Source organism: Phocoena phocoena, chromosome 6 (assembly GCF_963924675.1).
Source record: "Phocoena phocoena chromosome 6, mPhoPho1.1, whole genome shotgun sequence".
Lineage (NCBI taxonomy): Eukaryota > Metazoa > Chordata > Mammalia > Artiodactyla > Phocoenidae > Phocoena > Phocoena phocoena.
The window spans coordinates 45,268,270-45,294,422 of NC_089224.1; the positions used below are offsets into that span (position 1 = coordinate 45,268,270).

The 26,153-nt window shown below is 36.8% G+C and overlaps 1 protein-coding gene across 1 annotated transcript; it reads left to right on the plus strand.

Moving 5' to 3' along the window:
• Positions 1 to 19,500: 19,500 nt before the first annotated feature.
• Positions 19,501 to 25,253, plus strand: IFNE (interferon epsilon). The gene is made up of 2 exons (XM_065879884.1): positions 19,501 to 19,650; positions 24,657 to 25,253. Exons 1-2 carry the CDS (start codon positions 19,501 to 19,503, stop codon positions 25,251 to 25,253), a joined length of 747 nt encoding a protein of 248 aa, XP_065735956.1.
• Positions 25,254 to 26,153: the final 900 nt, after the last annotated feature.

The window sequence follows — 26,153 nt, forward strand, 5'->3', positions numbered from 1 at the left end:
AATCAAAGTATTTAACAAATACTGTTTGCTGATCATGTTTTTTAAGCACTGAAGTTTTAGTAAAACGTTTTGCTTTTAATAAACAAAATTTTATTTTAATTTTGATGCTTTTCCAAGAAATAGCAGTCACTACTCATGACTTATTTATTTTTTTATAAATTTATTTATTTTTGGCTGTGTTGGGTCTTCGTTGCTGTGCATGGGCTTTCTCTAGTTGTGGCGAGCGGGGGCTACTCTTCTTTGTGGTGTGCGACCTTTTTGTTGCAATGGCTTCTCTTGTTGTGGAGCATGGGCTCTAGGTGCGCTGGCTTCAGTAGTTGTGGTACGTGGGCTCAGTAGTTGTGGCTCGCGGGCTCCAGAGCACAGGCTCGGTAGTTGTGGCACACGGGCTTAGTTGCTCTGTGGCATGTGGGGTCTTCTGGGACCAGGGCTTGAACCTGTGTCCCCTGCATTGGCAGGCGGATTCTTAACCACTGCGCCACCAGGAAAGCCCATGACTCATTTATTGTTGCTCATGGTATTATAACATCCAGAAACTGTGTATTATACATTTTTGTCTTGCCTCAGAGTATATTAATCTGAGCTGTGAATTTAACAAAAATACATAGCACAAAGTATGGCAGTTTTAGTCTACAAGTCTTATAAAAGTTCCATTGATACCTGAGGATAATTAGTTTAGAGACATCATTTAAAATTCAGTATGATAAGTACCTTAAGCAATATTATGCTACTTTCCTAATCTGAAGTTCTACAGATTTATCTTCTCAATCTTGATGGTTTGTGTATTCATCACCTTGTTTTGTTCTTTGAATTCTTGAAGTTATCAGCCAGAAATAAATGCATAGAACATCAGCCCTGAAGGGTCATTGTGTTAGCTAATATTGCCCATGAAAACTTTTAAGAACCCACACAATAGCTGTAGCTAAAAACAGAGATCCACATCACCTTATTCATTCTTTATCTTGCTAGTAAAGAAAATCGGTGCAGAGTCAATAGGCTGGGACATTCAGTCTATTCTAGGAACTGCTGTTTTTTAACCTATAACTTTGTTCTAAAAACTTGTTTCGTGAGTTTGTTTGGGCTGCTTCTGCCTTTTTCCGACTTCCATTTTACCCTCATCTACATCCATTGAGAGAGATATCCACTACCCCTTGACCTCAGTACCACTGATGGCTGGATCCATAATGGAAATGAACCCTGAGGTCACTTCAATCAATCCTCCACATCTTAATGTGTTTTACAGTAATTTGCTAAACACCTGAACCTTCTTTTTTATTTTAAGTGATCATGGGGGCAAAAACAAAACTTGGGATATAGAAACATCAAAATGAGAGGCTAAGAAATTAATATTCTAAAGTATCCAATAACTCCTCTAAGTCAGTGGGTTTTTTTTTTGCGGTATGCGGGCCTCTCACTGTTGTGGCCTCTCACGTTGAGGAGCACAGGCTCTGGACGCGCAGGCTCAGCGGCCATGGCTCACAGGCCCAGCCGCTCCGCGGCATGTGGGATCTTCCCGGACCGGGGCACGGACCCATGTCCCCTGCATCGGCAGGCGGACTCTCAACCACTGCGCCACCAGGAAAGCCCAGTCAGTGGTTTTTAAACTTTGGTGTTGCATTATCAGTCAACTGGAGAGCTTGTTAAAAATGAAGATCCAAAACCATCCCCTAGACATTCTGATTTAATAAGTCTTGATTGAGACTCAGGAATCTTCATTTTTAACAAGCACCTTATTTTGATGCAGTTTGACAATGTACTTTGAGAACACTTGTCTAAGTCACAGGGCAGGTTTTTAAAAATCATATACAATTCCCAATATGGAACTTGGGCATGGTTTTGAAAGCAGCCTGCTTTCCCACTGCATCTGTGCTTATGGAAAACTGGAACAGTGTTTTGTAATTGTGCTTCATATTCTGAGGTTTCTTATATAAACAGGCTATATAACTACACACAGGAGCACCATGGGCTGCTGATGTATTTCTGCGGAGTTGTTTTTAACTTCAATTATCTTTTCTCCACTGGTTCACATTACAGTTTCCAAGATGTTTTCTTTTCTTTTCTGATTGACTTGATATTGACCAAAATCCTTTACCTCTAAATATATATTCTTCTGTAAGATTTCTGTTAAATTGCAAATGATATATGAGCTCCTCAAGGCTAGAGACTAAGTCTGATGGTGCAGAAGGGGAATTTTCAACATTTATAGGACTCCTACAGTGGTAAATCTTTCTATAAAATAAAGGATTACATCTTAATTGATCTATTTCTTAAGTTTAGACTTTTGTGGATTTTTTTTTAAATTGGGACATCTTTTCCTCTCTGAGACAGTATGGGGTAATAGAAAGAGCTTCAGAATGAAATGCAAAAAGACCTACATTCTAGTCCGAGTCCTGTCATTTTCTAACTGTGTACATGAATTTGAACAGATCATTTAATCTGTTACCTTATTTGTAAATCGGGGGTAATAGTAGGAGAGACTATATGATATATTAGAAAATAGGAAAACACAGCTGTGAAAATTGAGCATGTAGGCAAACTGGAAGGCAATCTACAGAAAGAAAATAGTTGGACATTTTCAGTAGTAATTTAAACTTCTTTCAGTGTTTTGTTGCTTTATGTTGTTATTGTCTAGTTTTAAAATTATTTAAAAATTATGACTCCCGGGTAAAAGGCAGAACTTGGTTCTCATTTAGCCTCAATCACTTATTTCCTGACTAACTCCAGTCAAAAGAGAAGAAAGGTGATATTTTAGTTAGTTTTATCTTGAAGAAAGGTCCAGCTTCTCTTATCCTATTTTAAGCCTAGAAATAGCTTATAGGACTTAAAATAATGATAATTCTGTGAATCATATACCTTTCTCTATCTCATTGGCTTATTATGAGGTTCAAATTATGAAACTGCTTCAAAAATGGTAAGAAGTTATATGAAGTCCTAAGATACTATTTATAAATTCTTTCCAACCCACCCTTTCTCCCTTTATCCCTACAAAAGTTTGCCTTTGAAGTGATTGAAATTTTAACAAAAATGAAACATGTTATTCTAAAGCTGGCTATAAAGTTTTAATTCGTAGGGTTCTCATTATCAGTATACCTGTAGCAGCTAAACTGACTACAGGAGATTGTATGTTAGGCCCATCTTTCAGTTCTGCTCATCTGGGAATGCGGAGGCAAAAAAGAAGCTTAGAGCATCCACTACAATGGATTTCCTGTTCCATCCACACGTGTAACGAAACAAGCCAAAGTACTACTTTTAGTTTCACTGAAACTTAGATGATGTTTTTATTCCCATATAAATATTTTACATGTTTATTTAATGTATATTAGAAAAAATACACAGAGTTTCCTTTTGAAAGTAAATTTGTTTTAATGTTTTAAAAGTTAATTAAATAAAATGTTACATTTATGGTAAGTGCATATGACAAAGGTTGTGGAATTGCTGCCCAGGTAGTGGGAAACGGGAGTTTGGGTGAGCAAGAGCCTGCTCTGGGAGCAACAGGTGAGAGCTTTATGGATCTGGTGAGATGTTTCCTAAAGTCTCTTCAATGCATAGTCCAAACAGAGAAGTTCATGTATTATTCATAAATGAAGAAAATTTTAGTTTTGAGTGTTAATGGACTTTGCCTGTGCATTGCATATATGGTCATATACTTAGTTGCTGTCAGAAACTACTAATACTTCCCTGATGTAAAGATAATATATCTTATGTCTTTGAAAGCAAAGCCCAGTTGGTAAATGATAAGAAAGTCCATTTAAGTTGATTTGCCAGTTGAGCAAGTATTTGAGGCTAGGTGTGTGTTCTGTTTTTGGAGATAAGAGGGTCCTCAGTGCCCAAAAGTGGCAGTTTCCATTGACAGAGCAGGCACATCACCTGCGTATATGCAATAAAGCCAGATGCCCTTTCTTAAATAGCCTAGAGAGCTTTCAGAGTCTCAAATCAGAAAATTGCACTGAGAGATTTGCCTTACAATGCCTATGTAATGCCATGAGAACTGCAAATTAGAAAATGTCAGCAAAGATAATTTGCTGTTTGGAATTAAAAATCTAGAAGTCCAAAAAGATGTGTACTGAGGAGATCATCAAGCATGTATGAGGAAACAGAACCGGGATGGCATTACAGGAAGATGATGTAGTTACTGGGAAGCAGGCCACCTTCATAGTTTGCATATTTTGGAAATATGTTCTATCTAATTGTGTAACTTTGCTGAAAAATGAGTGACTTGACTTGCTGATTCTGAATTAATTACCTGGCTTTAAAAGAATTTCTAGAAGAGCACTCAAAATTTCTGTAACCAATAATGGTATCTGCCCATGTTTTCTCATCTGCCTTTTCACTTGCAAATCTTTCCTGATTTCTAAAACTGTAAGGGACCCGTATACTGGACTTTAGAGACTGTTCATAAAAAATAGGTTGACTCCATTGCTGGATTGTGGGGAGAGAGGGAGGAGAGAGGAGGTTATTTGGGAAGATCAAGGTCTAATCTTAGAAGAATCAGCACTTGAGAATGAAAAAGAGGTAAAAACAAAGGTAAAAATGTAACTGGTGACAAGGCCACAAACTGAAAAATTAGGGGAAAACCCACCTTTTTTTAAACCATTTTTTAAATTGAAGTATAGTTCATTTACAATGTTGTGTTAGTTTCAGGTGTACAGCAAAGTGATTCAGTTATATGTGTGTGTATATATACATATATATGTATATATATCAGTTTCATATACATATATCTCTATTCCTTTTCAGATTCTTTTCCATTATAGGTTATTATAAGATATTGAATACAGTTTCCTGTGCTATACAGTAGGTCCTTGTTGTTTATCTATATTATATATAGTGGTGTGTATCTGATAATCCCAAACTCCTCATTGATCTCTCACCCACCCCCCACTATCCCCTTTGGTAACCAAATTTGTTTTCTATGTCTGTGAGTATTTCTGGAAAACACTTTAACCTTTTAAAATTAAAATGATTAGAGTCTGTAGATGAATACTTCCCCTAAATTTAATGACTCTGCATCACTACCTTCACTGAATATAAAAGCTCTATCAGTTTTTTTGAGAATTACAGAAGTCTTCTACCCAACTTTCTGTGTCATGGCCTCGATTTTTTCAGTTATTTATTCACCATTTAGTATTTATTAAGCACACACCATGTACCAGATACATAGTCAGTCCTGTCCCATGGCTTGGAGTATTAAGGAAAGAGATAAGCCATTGCAAGTTTGATTATGATAGGGAAGTACTTTTTTGCATATGGAAACATAACAAGGGAACCTAATTTAGACAGGAAATGGTGAAGTAATCTCATTCCAAGGAAGAGGTGTTTTAAGTTTGGTTAGATCCTCCTAAGAGTGCTTTGTGAGGGGAGAGTGCATGTCTTCTTACTTCTTCATGGTACCTAGTGCAAAACCTTATGCATATAATACATTTGATGAGTCTCTGTCATGATGGTTATCAATTGTTGTATAATGTACAAAGTACTTGCAACGGATCAGCTTTTATTAATTCATAAAACACACACAAAACGCTGCAGTTGCTACGGTCCCTTTGCTCAGTGAGAGCTCATTTCCTTGCTCAGGCATTCCAGTAGTGCTTTATTATACAAGCTACTGCTGTGGTTAAACTCTAATGATTTCAAGGATCCAGTTACCTCAAACAGGAGGGGTCCAGTGTAAGAATTCATGACTGGAACTAGAAGATGTCAAGAATCAAAGCAGCTATAACGGAATACTCTTTTCTCCACCCATCATTTCCTTTATATCTATTGCTCACTGCTTCCCTGCTCCCTCTGAGAGTACTCCATTTTCTTCTTCAGTACACTTTTCTATTCTTACTCATTTTTCTCTTTCTCATAGCTTTGGCTTAGGAGGGGCTCTTATATGAGTGCCACCACCTGCTTTTATGGACTGTCTGCATCACAACCTTTCAGCTTCACTTCCCACTGTTAATTGTAACAGACTCTCCATGTGTCCCAGTTCTGATTCCCAGGAGTGAGAAGCTGACGGGCTCAGTTCTCCTTTTGTACCAGACCATGTCATAGGGTCCTGGCAGAGGCAGTCCTTGGGTCATGTACCACTTCTGGCCCAGTCACCTCTAAACAAACAAACGTGGCTACCTAGGTCATAGAAATTGTGGGCAGGGCTCTATTCATAAGGGGTGTAAGGAGTATCTGCTTATACTCACCAGGTGCCATCACTGAATATCATTAATATATTTACGTATGCTTAAAAGTTTAGAATTATTTTCCTACTATCGTATATCCTAATCATACTTCCAGAAACACTAAAATAATTTTGATTATAAAACATCATAACCCCAATTTTTGGTTTTCCTTTCTTCTGTTTCTCCTCTATATCATAATGAACTTTGTCCTTTGAACCATTCATTTATAGGACTTTCTCATACACTTGCAAGATTTAAGTATGCTGATATTTCAGAAAGTCCTAAACCTTAGAGATTTCTTGTCTCTCCTCTTCCTCATCTTTTCATAATATAGCCCACATAAATTCCCAATTTTTGGTGTTTGCCTTCCCTTTTACCATCCTTTATCACTGCTTTCAAGAATTTTAAACACTGGAGTACGCGTGAGACTGGGTCTCTTCATGTTCTACTTTAGACCAGTTCTTTTAACACTTAACTAAAAATGAATTTAATGTTCAGTGATTGGCTGAGTGAATGAGTTAGAGAAATCATAGAAAAAAGAAGGCCTTTCTAGATTAAAGAAATCAAGTCTAATATCTTGTGAAATTTCCAAAACCTTTCAACCTTGATTTAATTCTGAAGTTATATAATACCGAGTATCTCAGTGACATGCCTATAGCATAAATAGCCCGTTTCTTCTTTAATCTCATCATATACATTTCTTCATGTACTGAAAACATCCTTTTATGGTTGTAGCCAGAATCAGAGTTAAGCATTCCTTTAATTTTTTAAAACATTAATGGACTGAGTTTTTTTAAATAGTAATCAAGCAATGTGCTGATATGCAAAGTCTTCTGTGGTATTTCTCTTGCCTTTAGCTAATATTTGTAATTCCTTGTTAATGTGTTTTAGTATGAGGGTTTATTCTCTAGTTCCTCTTAAAAGATGGCAAAATTACAAGAGAATCTAAATGCTAACAACTTACTCTTTCTCTCGGGAAGGCCAAGAGGAGTGATAAGTTAGAAAAACAGTGATGTAGAAATCAAAACCAATCTCTAAGGAATCAAATGAGGAGTATCTAGATTTCACTGTTATTATTGATAGGCACTCAGTAAATATTTGTTAAGATGACTGACAGTTTTCATTGTTTAAATAAATAAATTTTATGGTTATTTCAAACCCTTACTGTCCAGGTTTTAAAGGAGTAACAAGTACTTAAAAATCAAGTTCCCTTTAGGAGGAATATAAAGAGTAATTAATGACAGCACTACCTTCCGGAAAGTCTCAAAATTAACTGTGTAGCACTTGCTGAAACTTCATCCTTTGAAAAGACTGCCAAAGATATCGATGTTGCCTTAAGTGCAGTGCCCTTCTTTTTCACAGACCACAGCCAGTGTCCTCATTTTTGTCTGAGGCACAGAAGGATGCCCAGGCTCCTTTCTCTTTATTTATTTAAGCTTACATTTACTTACCTGCCAATAGATCAATGGTCTTAGTCTATTGTTTTCTGATGTCTTTAAAGGGAAAGAACATGTAGGAGTCATGGTGTTATTAAAAGAACACCATGAATTATTGCTATGGCAACCTTAATTATATATTATGGACAAATCAGAAGCTACCTTGAGAAGTCAAGGTAAATCATTGCCCACATTAATGGTTTAAGACCAAATTATGAGGAAAATGCTTACAATTTAGAAAGCTCTGTCCATTACCTTACTCTATATGCATTGGGAAATGCTTGCCATTATTTGAGTTTAGCAGTAGATCATCCAGCTTCAACTTGCAAAATCTTTGTTCCATTCCATCCGAGAACCAGTGGTCTTAGTTATTTACCTCTTGATAATTTAGAAAATAATAAATCAGCCTAATATGAAGGCTAATTTAAAATTTTTAGAGTTTCAGAAAATTGACTGCTTTTCTTGTTCAGAAAAGTGGTTGTGCCTGTACTGATCTCCATAAATTACAAACTGCTTTGTACCTATTGCCCATCTTAATGCCCTTGGTTTCCTACCTCACTCCTCTCCCACCATACATATCTGTACTTTTTCTTTTCACATCAATGTGATTAGTGTGACTACTAATAGTGTGATTTGCTAATTATGGCTGAATAGACATGAATTAGGGATGTAAAAGTTCAATTTTACTAAAATCTAAAATGCACTATAATATTTAGGCTCATACTCTCCTTTAAAATAAAGCACTGTCCTTAAACTGTTTTGGATGGTAACGTGAAAGTACAAAGAATGTGGCCATGAGCTGTGATGCAAAATTATACATTTTTTTAAAGGTCCATGTGATGAATATAAAATGATGGGTCTCCTTGGTCTCTGAAATTCTCACAAATAACCTCAAAGTCTTGTAGTAGTACAGTACTTTGTATTCAACACTCAATCCCAAATAACAGCTGACGGGCAACATTTCATAGTGTCCATCTTCCCCCTTCTGTGATACAAGATGTTTTCTTTTAAAATGCTATTTTCTGCCTTGTATGTAAATATTATGCATACTGATGGATAAAGAAAAACAATTCTGGGCTTCCCTGGTGGCGCAGTGGTTGAGAGTCCGCCTGCCGATGCGGGGAGCGCAGGTTCGTGCCCCGGCCCGGGAGGATCCCACGTGCTGTGGAGTGGCTGGGCCCGCGGGCCATGGCCGCTGAGCCTGCGCATCCGGAGCCTGTGCTCCGCAGCGGGAGAGGCCACGGCAGTGAGAAGGCCCGCGTACCGCAAATAAATAAATAAATAAATAAAAATAAGATGGCTGAATGAGTGGTGAGGGTTTTAAAAAAAAAAAAGAAAAACAATTCTGAGGTCCTCAGAAACTGATGTAACTAAACCATCTTGAAAGTATCAGTACACCACCAGCAGGGGAGTTAGTTCATTTCAGGGTGATCTTAATCTTGTTCTGACCTTCAGGATGGGTGAGATGAGTAGGAAGAAGCTCCATTTATATTCCCAAAGCTAGTGAATGGTTTCATTATATGACCTGACTGTATTCGCTACCCAGTCACAGTGACAAAGAGGACATTTGTTTCTGCGTCTAAGGACTTTTTACAAAACCTTTATTTCTGCCCCAAAGAGGAGAACTGCCACCACAAAGGATGCTTATCAAAGACACTGTCATTGTTCCAGCTTGCTCCACCCATGCCCCAGTTGCTACCTGCTGTTGGGTATGTGTTACCATTTCTAAGCCATTTTCTCTTGAATTTCCAGAGGGCCCACTCTGGGCAGCAGTCTCCCTGTTTTACATCTTTAGAATGACCTTCCTCATCTTGCATTCACACATGACCCAAGGCAGCACAGATTAGGCTTCCTGACTTCCTAGGTTAGTCGGAGTGAAGTTCGACACTGATAGATGGGGTCAAACTTAGGTGCCTACAGGAAGTTAATCATGAAGATAAATTGACCTGATGTTAATATCTATTAAGCCCGGAAAAGTTGAAATTGAATTTAAGTAAATCTGTTCAGTGCTTCTCCCTCCGTGTTCCAGGCATAGATTTTCAGCCTTCATAAAGAACTTTGCAAATCTACTACTACACCTTTAATAAGATTTTTAAGCAGCAGTATTTTGTCTTCATTTTTAGTTCATTTATTTAGAAGAGCACATTGTTTGAGACAACACATCTTAGCCCACAAAGAATATTTTTACCTGGAATTCAAGTGAACTTGGGTTCTTGGCATGGCAGCCTGTAGATCACTTGGATACCCTCCCGGCTCACTGGTCTTTTGATAATACTCTCACCAATCTGAGAATTTCCTGGCACCACTTTAGGCCACAGCCTCTGTACTAGTCATCCTTCCAGTCCTATGCCAGGAGAAATGTGTGACTAGGTAGTCAGACTATGTTTTTCAGCAAACTCATTAATCTCTGGGCCAGGTCAGGCACCGGTCTTCATATCTGCTTTCTGGTGGTTATACAAGGTAGCAGTATTGATTTTAGACAACTCTGTCTCTTGATAGTTGCTTAGAGCCTTGAAAAATGTAGGCTAGGTTAAGAAGGCAAAGGGCAAAGTTTCCAGCTCTTTAGTATTTTATAGTCTCCTGGTTTATTTTTCTCTTTGCTCTACCAAGGAGTGAAGCCAACCAAGTTCTTCTCAAAACTCAGAGATTAATGAATCCCAAATGTGACAAAGCTCTGTGAGGTTACAATGACTTCTCTTGTGTTTGTCTCTTTTAATCCCTCAAATGTTGATTCAGGAAAGGAAGAAGTGATAAGCCTAAACTGAGAGAGTTGACATCAGAGACCAGTGGTATGGAATCTTAGTTCAATTTCCATCTGAGGAGGGTTTCATAATATCAGATAAAATAAATAGGAATTGAAGGGAAAAAAGGACTCCAGAAGGGCAAGAAACAAATAAATCTTAAATTACTAATACTAGGCAATTTATATATGTTACCTTATTTAACCGTTATAACTACAAGGTTATTATTAGCATGCCAGTTTTACAAAAATGGAGACTTAATAAGGTTAACTAACTCTCCAAGTACTGTACATCTAGTATGCTGGGTTCCAGAGCCAGTACTATCTCAGGGTAAAACAGACTCTGAAATACATCATTTTGTTCCAAGGGAAAATGAGAACATTCATTACAATGTGAAGTTGACTGGCACATTTCCTAAAATATGTATTTTGGCAGATCCTTTTCAATGATGATTTCCATCTAGAATTCCTGTAAACGTTTTTTTAGGTCAAAAGAGTAATATCCATTAAGGCTTTGTATGCTATTCTGGGAGAAATATGTTCACACACGTCATCTGGCCCACTAGCTTTAAAAGTGGCTAGAAGCCTGGTGCAGAATCCTTGGCATCCAGGACCACCCCCTTCCACACACACAGATAGACACATACGTGCACACACATCCTATAGCTTTTCCTGAGCCTGATGCAGGCCTTCTAGTCATTGATATTTAGTTTCTTGAGCCCATGTAAGAATTTCAGCGTTCTCCCCTACCAGCTATTGAAAAAATTATGTGCCTATGTGCCAAGTGGAGTGATAAGTATCCTCTCACTTTATCTTAATTGTTGCTATATATTGCCGTGTATTGGTCCTTTCTTTCCCAAATTTACAAATGAGTCAGTGAATTCAGTGTTCACGGATTTGAGTTCACCTCGCTCAATAACAGAGCTAGAATTTCAGCCTATGTCTGTCTTGTTTCTAAAATTCTTTTCTTCATTATGTGAACTTTACATTTGTCCCTCTAATCACGGTCCCTCTGCATGAATGATATTTCTACCTTTGTTGTTATCTGTGGCTTTTTATAGGGCACTATAAAATGAGAAGCACCATGAGAAAAATCATAATACCTTGGAGTCATGTGGAAGTGACTTTGAGTTCTATTTATGACCTGACTGTCTCTGTTGTGTCTTTGTTGTTTGGTTGTGAATCCCATAGTGACATATTCAGATAGTGTATTTTTCAAATCTTGACTTTCTCTTTGGCTTATTTGTTTATTTTGTTTTCCATTTCTCTTCTCATTGTGTTTATGTTTGTTTTCCTCTATGTCCTTAAGCATATGGAGCATAATGTTAATATCTTTGCTAGTTCCATTATTTCTCAATCTGATTCATTAACTCATTATTCTCCTAAGTATGGGTCACATTTTCCTATTTCCTCATAGGTGCAGTAGTTTTTAATTGAATGCCAGACATTGTGATTTTATGTTTCATTGTGCTGGATTTTGATGTATTTCTTTTAAGAGTTTTGTATTTTGCTCTGCCAGGCAGTCATATATATATATATATTTTTGGCAGTCATATTGATTGTGGATTAGTTTGGTTTTTTCCAGTCTTGTTCTTAAGCACTTTTGACAGATCTAGAGCAGTCGTTACTTTAGGACTAATTTAGTTCCACATTTAAGAGTGGCTCTTTAAGGGCTCTTTATGGAATGCCCTATGTATTCTCCCATGTGCCTGATGGGAACCTGAATGATTGCTATATATTGCTATGTATTGGGCCTTTCTTTCCCAAATTTACAAATGGGTCAATGAATTCAGTGTTCATGGAATTCAGTGTTCATCAGCTTTGTGCTCTTTAGCCTAAAAGTCCATGATACTTTCTTCTTCTGAAGATTATACTTGTTGTGCCTTGTAGGATTTCACCTAACATGTACACACATTAGTATCCACCAAAGGCTCAAGAGTACACCTCTGAAATTCTAGATAGTTCCACCCTTTTGGGTACTCTTCCCTGCAAATTCTAGCTGTGTCGGCTCTACAAACTCTGATCTCTCTTTTCTTTAACTCAGATTGTCCAGGGAGGTTTCTCCTCCCTGCAGCCTAGTCTAGAAATTGCCTCCAAGCAGAAAGCCTCATTTGTTTCCCATCTCTCAGGGATCACAGTCTTCCACTGCCTATTATCCAGTGACTAAAAATCGTTGTTGCCTGTATTTTGTCTTGTTTTCTAGTTGTTTACAGTGGGAGGGTAATTCTTGACCCTGTTGCTCCCTTATAAGCGGAAGTGTAAGTCCATGTAGTTGGAAATGTTATTTAATTCTCTAAATCAAAGGTGTTTTTTTCTTTTCATTTTTTAAGTGGAGGTAATAAGACCTACCTCTCAAGCATATTATAAACATTAGAATTTTATCTTTTAAAAAAATATATATTCTTTTTCAGATATTTTCCATTATATGTTATTACAGGATATTGAGTATAGAGTTCCTTGTGCTATACATTAGGTCCTTGTTGTTTACCTATTTTATATATAGTACTGAGTATGTATTAATCCCAAACTCCTAAAAAAAGATTAGAAATAATATTAATGTATTTTCTTAACGATGTACAACATTTGTATTTAATATGTCTCCATCTAAGCTTCCTTGTTTATACAGTGGGGGTAATAATAATACTTACTTCATAGAGTAATTATGTGGATTAAATGAATTAATATGATATTTGCAGTTTGCCTACAACAATGCCTTGCACAAAGTAAGAGGTATAAGTGTTAGTTAAATAATTTTGGACAGTTGTGGAGGTGTTGTTTACTACCAGAAAGGAAGTAATCTTACCATTAATCAACAGTGAACACACTTGGCATTCAGAGAAAATACAAACCATTTCTTAACCTTTCCCATTGAAATACTTTTCAGTCTGTAGCAGCCATCTCAGATGGTTGTCCAGGGTGCCATCTCTTTCATTGGCCCCCTTCATCTTCCCTTTGTCTAAACCTCTCTTCCCTACCCTGCCTAATTTCCTGGCTCACTCCTAGCCACATGATGAAATGTCCTCAAGATCGTGCCTCATACTTGCCTTTTTAAAACTTTCATCTTTGAAGAGCTTTGGATACCTTTTACTGTTCATCTTAGAAAAGCTTAGGTCTTTTAATTTGTCAGAACATATACAGGACAAATTTTTCTCGTTATGTAGACCACTTCTCATAATTTTGATGTGTTATATAATGCTAAGAGAGTCTCTGTTACTTTACACTATTTTACCAAGAATCCTGCTGAGAGGGAGAGGAAGGAGGTAAAGCTTTTTGAGAAGTTACCAAGAATCCTGCTGAGAGGGAGAGGAAGGAGGTAAAGCTTTTTGAGAATATATATAGTATATATTCAGTAAGCAGTGGCTATTATTTGGATATTTCCATGTGAATGGATACACAAGTAACATTGTTATCTAACCAGGTATTCAAACTAGAGAAAATATGATCAGAGGGGTTTAGGAGGACTATACTGCTCCTGAACTTGATCATTTAGGTATAATCCAGACTCACCTGTTACCAATTCCAGGGTCCAGTACTTCTACTACTCTCTTACTAATATCTTGGAATTATTTCATTGTCATTCAGTTGAATACCACCTGGCAAAGCCCCAACCCTGGGTGGACTGTGGACCTTCTCTGCTTCTGCTCAAAGCAAGGTAAATTGATGCCATTATTAACTTAGGTTCACCAATGTACCCAACAAGGTGTAATAGTCAACTAATAGGATGTGTGTCTGTACACAGAGGCATAAGGAGGCTGGCAGATCCAAAATCTGCAGAGTGGGCTGGCAGTCATGAGACCTGGAGACAAGCTGATGATACATATCGAGTCACTGTGGAATTCCTTCTTGCTTGGAGGGGGGTCAATCTTTTGTTTTATTTTGTTTTATTCAGACCTCCAACTGATTGGATAAGGCCCATCCACAGTATGGAGGACAGTCTGCTTTACTCAGAGTCCATTGATTTAAATGTAAATATCATCCAGAAACACCCTCATAGAAACATCCAGGATAATGTTTGACCAAATATCTGAATACTGTGGCCTAGCCAAGTTGACACACAAAATTTATTATCACACCAGGTCAATATTACTCTCCTACCCGATCAGCCATCTCTTCCTCACATTTTTTGCTATCACAGCCCTAAATCTTGTCCCTTCTCTTCAAACCTAGGACACTTCTCCCTCTTCTGTTGAATTAAAAACACTTATTCATCCAATTTTTATTGAATCCCTACTATTCCAAGCTAGGAATATAATGTGCTAGGCTGTGTGATTTCAATGTGAGCAAAGCAAAGACTTGGCTACTGTCTTCTTAGGAGAGAGAGAAATTAATAAAATAGTCACAAATCTTATAGACTGATGAAAACAATGAATGGGGATATAAGAGGATGCAGAGAGGCACGTCAGTAGGTGAAGAGGGGTTGGAGACAAGAAGGGCTTTGAGGGCAGAGATGGCCCTTCAAGTGATCTAACCTCCTACGTCACCAAGAAAATAAGTAGAAACCATCAGAATGAAACTCTCAACTTCCTCATCCACACCTGCACACCAACCTGCATCAATGCCTATTCTTTCCTCTTTCCTTCCTGCTAAAGACCAAGCCTGCCATGAGTTCTCTCTCTCTCTCTCTCTCTCTCTCTCTCTCTCTCTCTCTCTCTCTCTCTCTCCTGGCTTCTTGCAGCCAACGGGTAGTCGTTCTCACCTTAAATCAAAATTTATAAACTAACAGAACCTTTCAAGATTGAACATCCTACTCCTGCTTCCACTCTATTTTTCTCCTCCCTGGAGTGATCAAATTTTTGTTGGCATTGCCTACATTGTTTTTCCATTTCTTCTTAAGAGCGTTGAAATCTGGCTTCTACCGAGACTACCCTATTGAAAATTCTGTTTATCAGAGTCACTAATGACTTCCATGACATTAACTCCAACATATGCTTTCAAGTACTTTATTTTGCTTATCCAGTCAGCAGCACTGGACACTGTTAGACTACCCTTTTTTCCTGAAAAATGGTTTTCCTTCTACTGATCTAGGCGCTCTTTATTTCCCTTGTGGTGTCCTCTTCTACTCATTCCTTAAGTACTGGTGATCCTCAGGGTTGATCTTCAGGCTGCTTGCTCTTCTCATTCTGTATACAGAGGTTGTATAACAAAGAGGTGAATAAATGGAAAGAAAAGATGCTCCCAACTGATCTTATTCTGATCTACTTCTGTTTTATATTGTACTACATAATTTGATTATATTTCACTGTTTCTCCCTTCTCACCCTTCCTAATCAATCCAATTAAACCATATTCCAGTAATCTTTATCTCTGGTTCACTGAACAGGTCTAAAGCAGTAATAGGAAGATAATAAGCAATCAATAAAAATGTGTTGAATGAATTAGTATCATGAGGACCAGTAAATGTTGTGTAAGTGCTTCTAGAGCATGCACCCACTCGGTCCTTCTTTCTTTGGATTAATCAACATTTACTGAAAAACCATTGATGGAAGATAGGCTTCATCTTATTTCCAGCTGTGATTGATTAATAGGTGTCTGCTTGGAGAGCTATGTTGAGAGCAGTTACCTAGGGATCAGTGTGAAAGAGTGCTGTAATCTTTTGATATTAATACTGTTGTGCCTAATACAAATAACACACTACTATTAATTGAGCACAGACCATGTGGTAAGCACATTAATTGGATTATCTCAGTTAGATCTCACAACAGCTCCATGGGATACCATGACTTTACATTAATGTAACTGAGACACAGAAATGTTAAAACTTGCCCAAGACCAACCAGCAAACAAATGATAGAGTTGGGATTTAAATCTAATATATCACACTTTAGATTCCATGGGCTTAAGCATCATGCTATATATATTCATAATGGGGAGTGGTGGCCTTTTTTTCCCTGAATTTTTGCCATTCTTGGCCTAAATTAAACTATGAAGAGGGGAAGAAAGAATAGTATAGGTGATGATAGTATGTAAAAAGAAGGATACTCTGCCCTATGAGGCCTCAGTTACCACATCTCAAAAGTGGGTTATTTCACTTTAAAAAATACACACAACACAAACTTTTTTTTCCTTTTGATATCTCAAAAGTTGCCAATACAGAGGAGAGAACCTTAGTTTTGGAATTATTTCAGAGTAAGTTGCGAATCTGATGCTCTAATACTCTCAAATACTTTAATGTGTACTTCCTACAAACAAGAACATTTCTCCCATATAACCACAATACCATCATCAAAACTGAGAAATCAACATTGTTACATTAGTACCGTATAATACTCAGCCTTCGTATTTAGATTTGTACAGTTGTACTAATAATATTGTTAATTGTGAATGGACAGTGTTCAGAATCACGCTATGTATTGAGTTGGCATATCCTTTAGTCTCACTGAACATCCAGCAACTCACCAATTACAGTTCAGGTTTTCCCACCCAGCACTGGTTCCCACAGTGGTTTCCTCTTCTGAGTCTCTGCGCCAGTAAACTCTTACTCCCTGTATTCTCCTCTCTCTCTCTCTCTCTCTCTGAATTGTGGGACAGAAGTTTGCTCTGTGTCTTCCCCTCTTTTATGGATCCTAAAAGAGTTATTGATTTCTTGGTCTGTTCAACTTTTTACTTGTTAAGACAGAGTGACTACTTCCATGCTCCTTACAAACAGAACTGGAAACTGGAAGTCCCTTTAGTCTCTTTTATTCTGAAACAGTTCTTTGGTCTTTTGTTGACTTTCACAGCCTTGAAATATTCAGGGCAGTTGTTTTGTAGAATGTTCCTCAGTTGGGTTTAAGTAATGGTGCTTCATGATTAAAGTTATTTACACTTGGCAGTAAGAGCACAAAAGAGATGGTTGTGTTTTTTGAGTTGCATCTTATCTGGTCATCCATGATTTCAGTTTGTCCCATTTTGAGGTTCACTTTGATCCCTTGAATGAGGTTATGGCTGCTGGGCTTTTCCACTGTAAAGTTACTCTTTCACTCTTTAAAACTAATTAAGTTATTTAGGTAATTATGTGAGGTAATAGACATATTAATTAGCTTGACTATAGTAGTCATTTCATGATGCACATGTATATCAAAACATCACATTGTATACCTTAAATATATACAACTTGTACAAATAACAAAATTTTACTTTGAAACTTTGTCCATAAGAAACTTTGCTCTCCTCACCCAACTCAGGCTGTGACTCTTCACAGCAGCTGCCCATCCCACCCACTGCAGGTACTCTACTCTTTCTTCTCAGACTCCAACGTCTCATGCCAGGTTATCTCTTCATGTGGGTGCTTGACCCATCCTCTTTGAACTCTGGCATCCTACCATGGGATCTGGACCACCATGAGTCCCTGCCCCTTCCAGCACAATGCTTACTTTTTCCTACCCATCTTTTGGCTTTAGAACTAGTTTTTCAGGAAGGGAAAGGGAAGCAGAGATTACATACTATTTAAGATCACTTCCAACTCCAGCATTCTGTGATAGATAAATTAGTATGGTTAATTTAATTTGCAAGTTTATGCTTAGAAAATGGGGATAGAGGTTTGTTGAAATCATTGGGACAAATGACCATGCCTGAAATAATCACTGAGGCCAGGTCAAAGTGGGGCACTGAGTATTTTGGACTAGGGCTGGATGTATTACACTGAGGAGTCTGGCCAGAAGCACAAGATCCAAGAGTAGGCAGAGAAGTCAGGATGTGTTTACCTATAACCCCCAGAGAAGAGAGCAGTGATGACAGTGGATATCCAGAAAGCAGTAAATGTCCATTAGAGTAATCAAAGCAAAAAAAGAAAAATATTTAACACTAACCAGTAAGTATCTTAGTATGAGTTAGAGTGATTAGTAAGCTTATGCATTATGGGAACAATTCAGTTGGTCAAAGCAATAACATGTTGACTACATATTATTAGACTACTAGATGCCATGAACGTTTTGATTTCTTTTGCTAATGGTGCAAGCTGATTCCAGGCTATAAGTAATTGATCTTATACTGCCATCCTTTGGTTGAGTTTTAAATGCGTTCCATACTAACAAACTATTTTGGCATATTTTTAGCACACAGAGGTAGTCAGGATTCTAATTACAGCACTAATTTTTTTAGATTAATAGTAAATAAGTTATGGGAAAAGTGAAGAAATAGAAATATACTTTCAGTTAATAAACTTAGAAGTCACTGATAAAGCCCATTTTTGTCACAACTAAACTCGCCAATTATAGCATGAAAGTGTCATATGCAATACATAACTGAATGGGCACAGTTGTGTTCCAGTAAAACTTTATTTATGAAAACGGGTAGTGAACTGGATTTGGCTCATGGGTTGTAGTTTGCTAACTTCCGATTTAGATCATTAATGTTGAGAGAACTTTCACTTCCAGACATGTTGAGAGACTAGATTCACCCTCCCACTTTAAACAACTAAAATATGAAAGAAAACATATTAAACAATAGGTTTCAGACATTGGGTAACAGGAAGCATAGGATAATGATCCTTGAGAAAAAGAAAATAAATATAGTTAGCCCTATTATTGCTCCTGCTTACTGTGTGGAGAAAATTTCTAGAAGCACAAGGAGGAGGAGGAAACCCAAACAGATGAGTGATCTCACTGAGTTGATAGTCAAAGTTTGGAGTTCAGAGAGGTAGTTAGATATTGCAGGGCAAAATATTAGAGAGAAAAGAGATAGAGACAAATACTGAGATATAAAGATACAGAGATCTGTAGAAGCGACTGCTGGAGTCTGTAGCTAATTTGTGATGTGTGAATTAACCAAGACTGGGGAAGAAGACCCAGAAAGGAACAGGCCAGCTATCCCCAGGGCTGACACAGGGCTGGGAATATTTCATTTTCTACTGACCAAATTGCAAAGACTTCCTAATACAGGGAGCATTGAGGAGAGTCCTTACAAGGGTATTCTCTTGGTAGTGGAATAACATTGCCCTAGACTATAAAGTCTGATCCATCCACTCTAGCAAAGCTTAAAAGCAAGGCCCCAAGAAATCAAACAGATTCCAAGTAAATTAACTGTGTCTTAAACAAAGCCCAACCATATATATAGGACTTAGCAAATTCAGTACCCAGTAAAGTAAAACTTAGAATGTTCAGAATCCAACCAAAAGCTACCAGGCATGCAAAGAAGCAAGAAAATAGGACCCATAAGCAGTAGAAAAAATAATCAAGAAACCAGACCCAGAAATGACACAGATAGAATTAGCAGACAAGGAGGTTAAAAGGCCTATTATAAAAATACCCCATAAGCCCAAGAAGGTAGAAGAAAAGATGAACATAATGAAGGAAGAAATGAAAGATGTCAGAAAGGAACAAGTTGAACTAGAGATGAAAAATGTAATACCTAGAATGATAAATATATTGGGTGGGATTAACATTAGATAAGATATTAGGATATAAGATAAGATATAATATATTATTCAATCAACTTGAAGATATAGCCATAGAACTATCAAAAATAAAAGAGAAAAAGACTAAAAAATGAACAAAACATCAGTGGCCTATGTGAAAATATTGAATGGTCCTGACATATCTACAATAGAGTTCCAGAGAAAGATGAAAAATGTTGGAAAAAATAATGTCTGAAACTTTTCTGATTCTGATGAAAATTATAAAAACACAGATTCAAGAAACTCCTAGTAGAAGATACAGGAAGAAAATCACACCAAGGCATATCATAATCAGATTGCTGAAAAATGATAGAGAGAAAATCTTAAAAGCTGTCAGAGAAAAAGGAGACACATTATGCACAAGGGAATAAAATTAAGAATGACAGCGGTCTTCCCTTCAGAAATCATGTAAGCCAAAAGACAGGAGGAAAATAACACCAGACAGAAATTTAGATCTACAAAAAAAAAGAATGAAGACCACCAGTAGCTATGTGGTAAATATATGATGATGGTAGATATGGTTGGTTAAATGGTAACTATGTGAATAAATATAGAAGACAGATTTCCAGAATCTCTTTACAATATAATTGACTATTTAAAAGACAAATATAATATCAATGCATTAGAGGTTTAAAATATGTGAAAATGTCTGACAACAATAATACAAGGATGAAAGGGAAAAGATAGAAATATGTTGTTGTAATATCCTTACAATATACTTTGTGTTATATAATATTGTTTGAAAGTAAACTGTAATATGCTAAATAAAAATATATACTTTAAACCCTAGAGAAGCTATTATAAAAATAAAACAAAATGGTGTAGCTAATAAACTCATGGTAGAAATAAAGTGGAATTACTTTTTAAAAATAAATCTAAAAGAAGGAAAAAAGGAAAAAGAACATGCAGGCAATTAGAAAACAAATAGCAAAATGGTAGATGTAAACCCAGACATATTGATAATCACATTAAATGGAAATGTCCCAAACACTCTAATAAAAAGCAAAGATTGTTAGACTGGATAAAAAGCAAGGTCCAACTATATGCCATATGGAAGAAACTCACTTTCAATATGAAAAAATCATGTATAGGTTAAAAGTAAAAAGATACAGCAAGATACACCTTGCAAACACTAATCAAAAGAAAGCATGAGTATATAATATGAGACAAAGTTGATTTCAGAATAAAGAATATTACCAGGGACAAAGAGGGACATTTCAAAATAAAAAGAGTCAATTCATCAAGTGGACAGTGATGTGATGTACCTAACAGCAGAGTTTAAAGATATATGAAGCAAAAACTGATAGAACTGAAAAGGAGATAGACAAATCCAAAATTATAGTTGGAGATTTCAAGGCATCTCTCTTGATAGTTGATAGAACAAATGATAGGAAGAGCATAGGAAATTTCAACAATGCTATCAACCAAGTTGACCTAATTACAATTTATAGAGCAGTTCAGCCAACAAAAGCAGAAAACAATTCTTTTGAGTTCACATGGTACAAGTCACCAAGATAGAACATATTCTGAGCCATAAAATAAGTCTCAATAAATTTAAATTTCTTTGACTACAACAGATTCAAATTAGAAATCAGTTAACAATGATATCTGGAAAATCCTCCAGCATTTGGAAATCAACACAATTTTACATTATTATAGTCAATTGGATGAAAATTATGTGAAAGTCTTGATTGCAGATTAGAGATTGTTCTCATTTATCCTAACAGTGTTTTCCTGAAGTTCTGCATTAAAGATTTATAGATATATGTTGAGATCAGGTCAAAAATCTGTTGTCTAGATAGAGAATCAGAATGTTATCAAAACAGATGTTATTCCTTTTGTATATTATAAATAACCATAGGTCTTTGTTGAGAGAGAGAGAGAAAAACAGAGACACAGATAGAGAAAGAAGGGGCAGAGAAGGAAGAGGAGAAGAAGGAGGAAAAAGAGGAGAAGAGGGAGAAGAAGAAATTTCAAAAACACTAGTGGAGTTGCTGCCACAATAAAAATTACTCAGATATAGTGGGATCAGACCCTTCCAGATACCCAGAGCAACTCAGCTTATCTTCAAAAGAGCCACAAGAAGATAAAAATGTTGAACTTTCACTTCCTATCTTCTGTTCTATCTGTAAAAATATTTTACCATAACTATCTATGAATCCCCAGGAAGAATGTGGCTGATGAAGTCATTTGTTAAGTGAAAGTAAAATAATATGCATTAGTTATTTATCATAGTTTAGACACCATACTAGATTTTTATTTATAATCTTATTATCTGCTGATCCTCAAAAATGTTTATAAATTAGAGATGAAAAAACTGAGTGAGAAAGGAATTAAGTAACTTGCACAAAGTCACACAGCCAGCAGATGGTAGAGAGAATATTCCATTCCAGGTCTTTGTGACTTCAAAATCCAAATTCCGTAATTCCGATGATAATATATAACAGATTTCCTTCTTTTTCCCTAGCCTTTTCTTAAGCAATTGGCTTCTCTAGCAGCCAGTGGGAAAGAACAGAGCCCTTAGTTCATTGAATCACTTTATAAAGTTACTGGTTGCCCTAGGAGATGTGAAAACATGAAAGAAGTATTTGTCATCCTGATGGACACCGTGGTCCCAAGCAGAGGAACACTATATACAGATATCAAATAACCAGTAAGTCTAGTGGAATTACTAGGTAATTTTTGATCCTGTGAAAAGTTTAAAAACTTTTCAAAGAGGACATGCTTTACAGAACAATATCCAATACAAGCTGTGCATAGCTTAGATGTTAAGTTTGTAGTCATGGGCCCAAGGTTTAACATGACATAACCTACCTTTGAACAGAGTTAATACTCTGTCCAATTTGGTGTGAAGTTTTCTTTTCTTTCCAACTCCCACTCCCTGACATCAGTTTAAAGCCTATTTACCTTGTTAGCTCAGATAAGAGATTTCTGTAATTTGACTCTCATGGACCTGGATCTGAAAGTTCAAATTCCACAGCACCCAAAATGTTAGAAATTTTTTGATCGATGTAGTTGAACTTTTTGTACAGGAAAAGATTCCTCCATGGAGCATGTTGACTCAGTTTATTTCAGCTTATTAATACCAGACTGACTAAGTGACACCAGCATATAGCTGAGCTGGTAGATAATGAGACCACACATGTTTATAGTCTCTTTTCAACACTTGTGATCTCACCCAACTACCTGCAGAGAAATGGTCAAATATAAGATGTAACATCTTGTATTACTTTGTGGTAGAGCACATTGTCACTCCAAGTCAACACAGGTTTGTTAAGCTCCTATTATAGTTGTATAGACAGTAAAAAAGATGAGTGTTTACTCCACTCTATTAAGAGGTTTTAATGTTGGAAGGTTGTAAGACAGGTAAATAAATAACCATATATAAGGCAGACCAGGAAAAGTGGCTTAAAAGGTGCAAAGTGCTGTGAGGATCCAGAGAAGAGATTAAACCTCCTTGGGGAGAGATCTAGGCCCTAAAGGAGGAGTTGTCCTTAGTCCTTGGACAGACAGGTACTGGGAGTGAAGGAGGCAACAAGTGATGTTTCAGAGAGAGAAAATATCATTAATACACACACACAAGTCTAGCTATATTAAGGGAATAGCGCATCATTAACTTTATTTGGAATTCAGGTTCCCTCATACTACATTTTGAGCAATCTTACCTAAGATCGGAAAGGTTGATTGGGGGTTTATTCTGGAGGACTTAGATACGGAACTGGGAATTTGTAATTCAAGAAGCATTACTGATGTAAACTAGTCACATTGATTTACCATAGTTATTGGTACCCTAGGGAATATAGACTAACCAACTGCTCCCAAACTCTTTTCACGTGTAATTTTTATCATTTATAATGGTTACATAGCATTTCATTATGTGGACTTACCAACATTTATTTAACCATTCCCCTATTGTTGGACCTATAGGCTGTCTCTAATATTCTGCAATTGCAATAATTTTTTAATGACCTTCTTTTGCTAATATTTTCCCTTTTATATTACTTCCATAGGCTAGAATCTTAGATGTTAAACCGCTTGGATAAGACACAAAACAATTTAAGATTGCTGATACATAATCTTAAGATTAATTTGCTCAAGGATTTGTGCAAATTTACAGTTCTACTTGAGGTTTTAAATTTAGTAGTGTTAAAAAGGAGACAGCAGACCCAAAATGGAGTTACTTGTGCTAAGCCCCATGTCAGTAAACCAAGACTTAATATTTAATTTAATTGCCGTTTCAACAGCCCAGGAATGTAACCTTTAACCAGTCAACCTAGAATTACCTGGTTAGCCCTAGTGAGGTAATCTGCCGTATAGGCCCCTCCATTCCCCTTAAGAAGGAACCTTGCCTGAGACAATACATTTTTTGCTAATAATTTTCTTTTTTCTGCCACCTTTCTACCTTTAAAAACCTTTCCTTTTCTACAGCTTGGTGGAGCCAGTTTGACCTTTAATTTTACTCAAATTTTTGTTATTTAATTTTTGCCCCTGAGTGCCTTACAGATGCTTCTAAGCCTCTGATACATATAACTCCATGAAACACTACTACTTTAAGAAGAAACATTTACTCTCAATAAAAGAACTTTAATAAGCTTGACCAAATGACTAAATATTTAGAAGGCGTATTGTGTTGAGTGAAACTTTGTGTGTAATAAATAATGAGAGTAATAGAAGATCATTTTGGATGACTGGTCTGTAATTGTCTCAAGGAACACATACAAAGAAAACAAATTCTTCTGATTACTTCCTCAAACAGCCAACACAATGGGGAGGAAATGTTCCATGAACAGTATGAAAAGGGAACCAGAAAGCCTAACATGTAAACTTTGAGAAATGACAGCATTAGAAACAAAACTGCAAAAGAGATCCCCTTCCAGAATAATCTGAGATGCACGAAAGACATATAGCCACTAGAGTTGGAGCCTTATCAAGTCTGTACAGAGGTGAGTGGAGTATTTGACCTTCACCCTGATTAACAAGCCTTTCTTTGAAATTGTGCTGGTGCTGTTGGCTTCTTCCTCTGTCTGCTCCCGAGAGCTGAAACTGGTTCTTTTCCAACAAAAGAGAGTGAACAGAGAGAGTTTAAAACTCTTGAATAAATTGCAGACCTCTTCAATTCAGCAGTGTCTACCACACAGGAAAAACTTCCTGCTTCCTCAGAAGTCTATGAATCCTCACCAGTACCAGAAAGGACAAGCACTGGCCATTCTTCATGAGATGCTTCAGCAGATCTTCAACCTCTTCAGGGCAATTATTTCTCTGAATGGTTGGGAGGAAAGCCACATGGAGAAGCTCCTCATTGAACTTCATCAACAGCTGAAATACCTAGAAGCGCTCATGAGACGGCAAGCAGAGCAGAAAAGAGACACCTTGGGCAGTGAGAACCTTAGATTACAGGTTAAAATATATTTCCAAAGGATACGTGATTACCTGGAAAACCAGGACTATAGCACCTGTGCCTGGACCATTGTCCAAGTAGAAATCAACCGATGTCTGTTCTTTGTGTTCCGACTCACAGGAAAGCTGAGCAAACAAGGAGTGGAAACTTGAACCATGTGGAGGAAGAGCCAACGGCAGGCTTTAAAAGCGTAGGGTAGGTGGAGGGGTGGTAAGATTTCTCCAGACACTATTTTTCTTTTTGTTTTAAAATGGTAGTATTGCTTTGGTTTTGTGTGTATATATATATATTGTTTAATTTTGTTTTATATTTATATATATAAATATATAGTTTAATTTTGTTTATATATGTATTGGTCTGTGCTTTAAGATGATGCACATTGACTACAAGTGTTTTTATTTTGTAATGTCACTTTGTATTTTCTATCCATCTGAAATTTTTATGAGTTGAAATGAGCCATTAATATTTCATAATTGTTCTTCAAATGGGTATATCTTCATAAAAGTTGGCCAAGTAAATATAATGATATATGTCTCCACTATAATACTTTCCTTATCATAGAATATCCATCCCAGTGATTTCTTTATTTGCCAGAAATTGGTAGGAGCAATGAGAAATACTAGGAATAATTTGTATTGCAAGATCTGAAAATATCATCACACACTGAATATTTGTTACAGGTGACACAGTAGAAGTAATGCCAAAGGACATGAGCAAGCAGTTTGCAGAGGAAAACATAAATGCATGAAAAGAGGTTCAACCTCATGCACAATAATAAAAGATAGAAATTAAAAGTGACTAACGTGCCATTTATAACCTATCAGATAGATGAAACTGCCGAGTTCGGTTTTAAAAACACTCTTGTGGAGACTTTGGGGAGGGATGCTCTTATAATTTGCCAGAGTCCTGGAAATTGACACGATCACTGTGGAGGCAACTTGGTGAAATCTATTAAAATTACAGATGCATATAATCTTTTATCCATCAAGTGCAGGTCTGAAATGTGTCCTATAAAAATACCTGCATCCATGTGAAATGACTTACATACAGTA

What these genes read in the sequence shown, in the direction of transcription:
- IFNE (XM_065879884.1), top strand. Translation starts at nt 19,501, where the DNA reads ATGACACAGATAGAATTAGCAGACAAGGAGGTTAAAAGGCCTATTATA. An exon ending in TTGAACTAGAGATGAAAAAT is followed by an intron (nt 19,651 to 24,656) that starts GTAATACCTAGA and finishes AGGTGAGTGGAG; the next exon opens with TATTTGACCTTCACCCTGAT.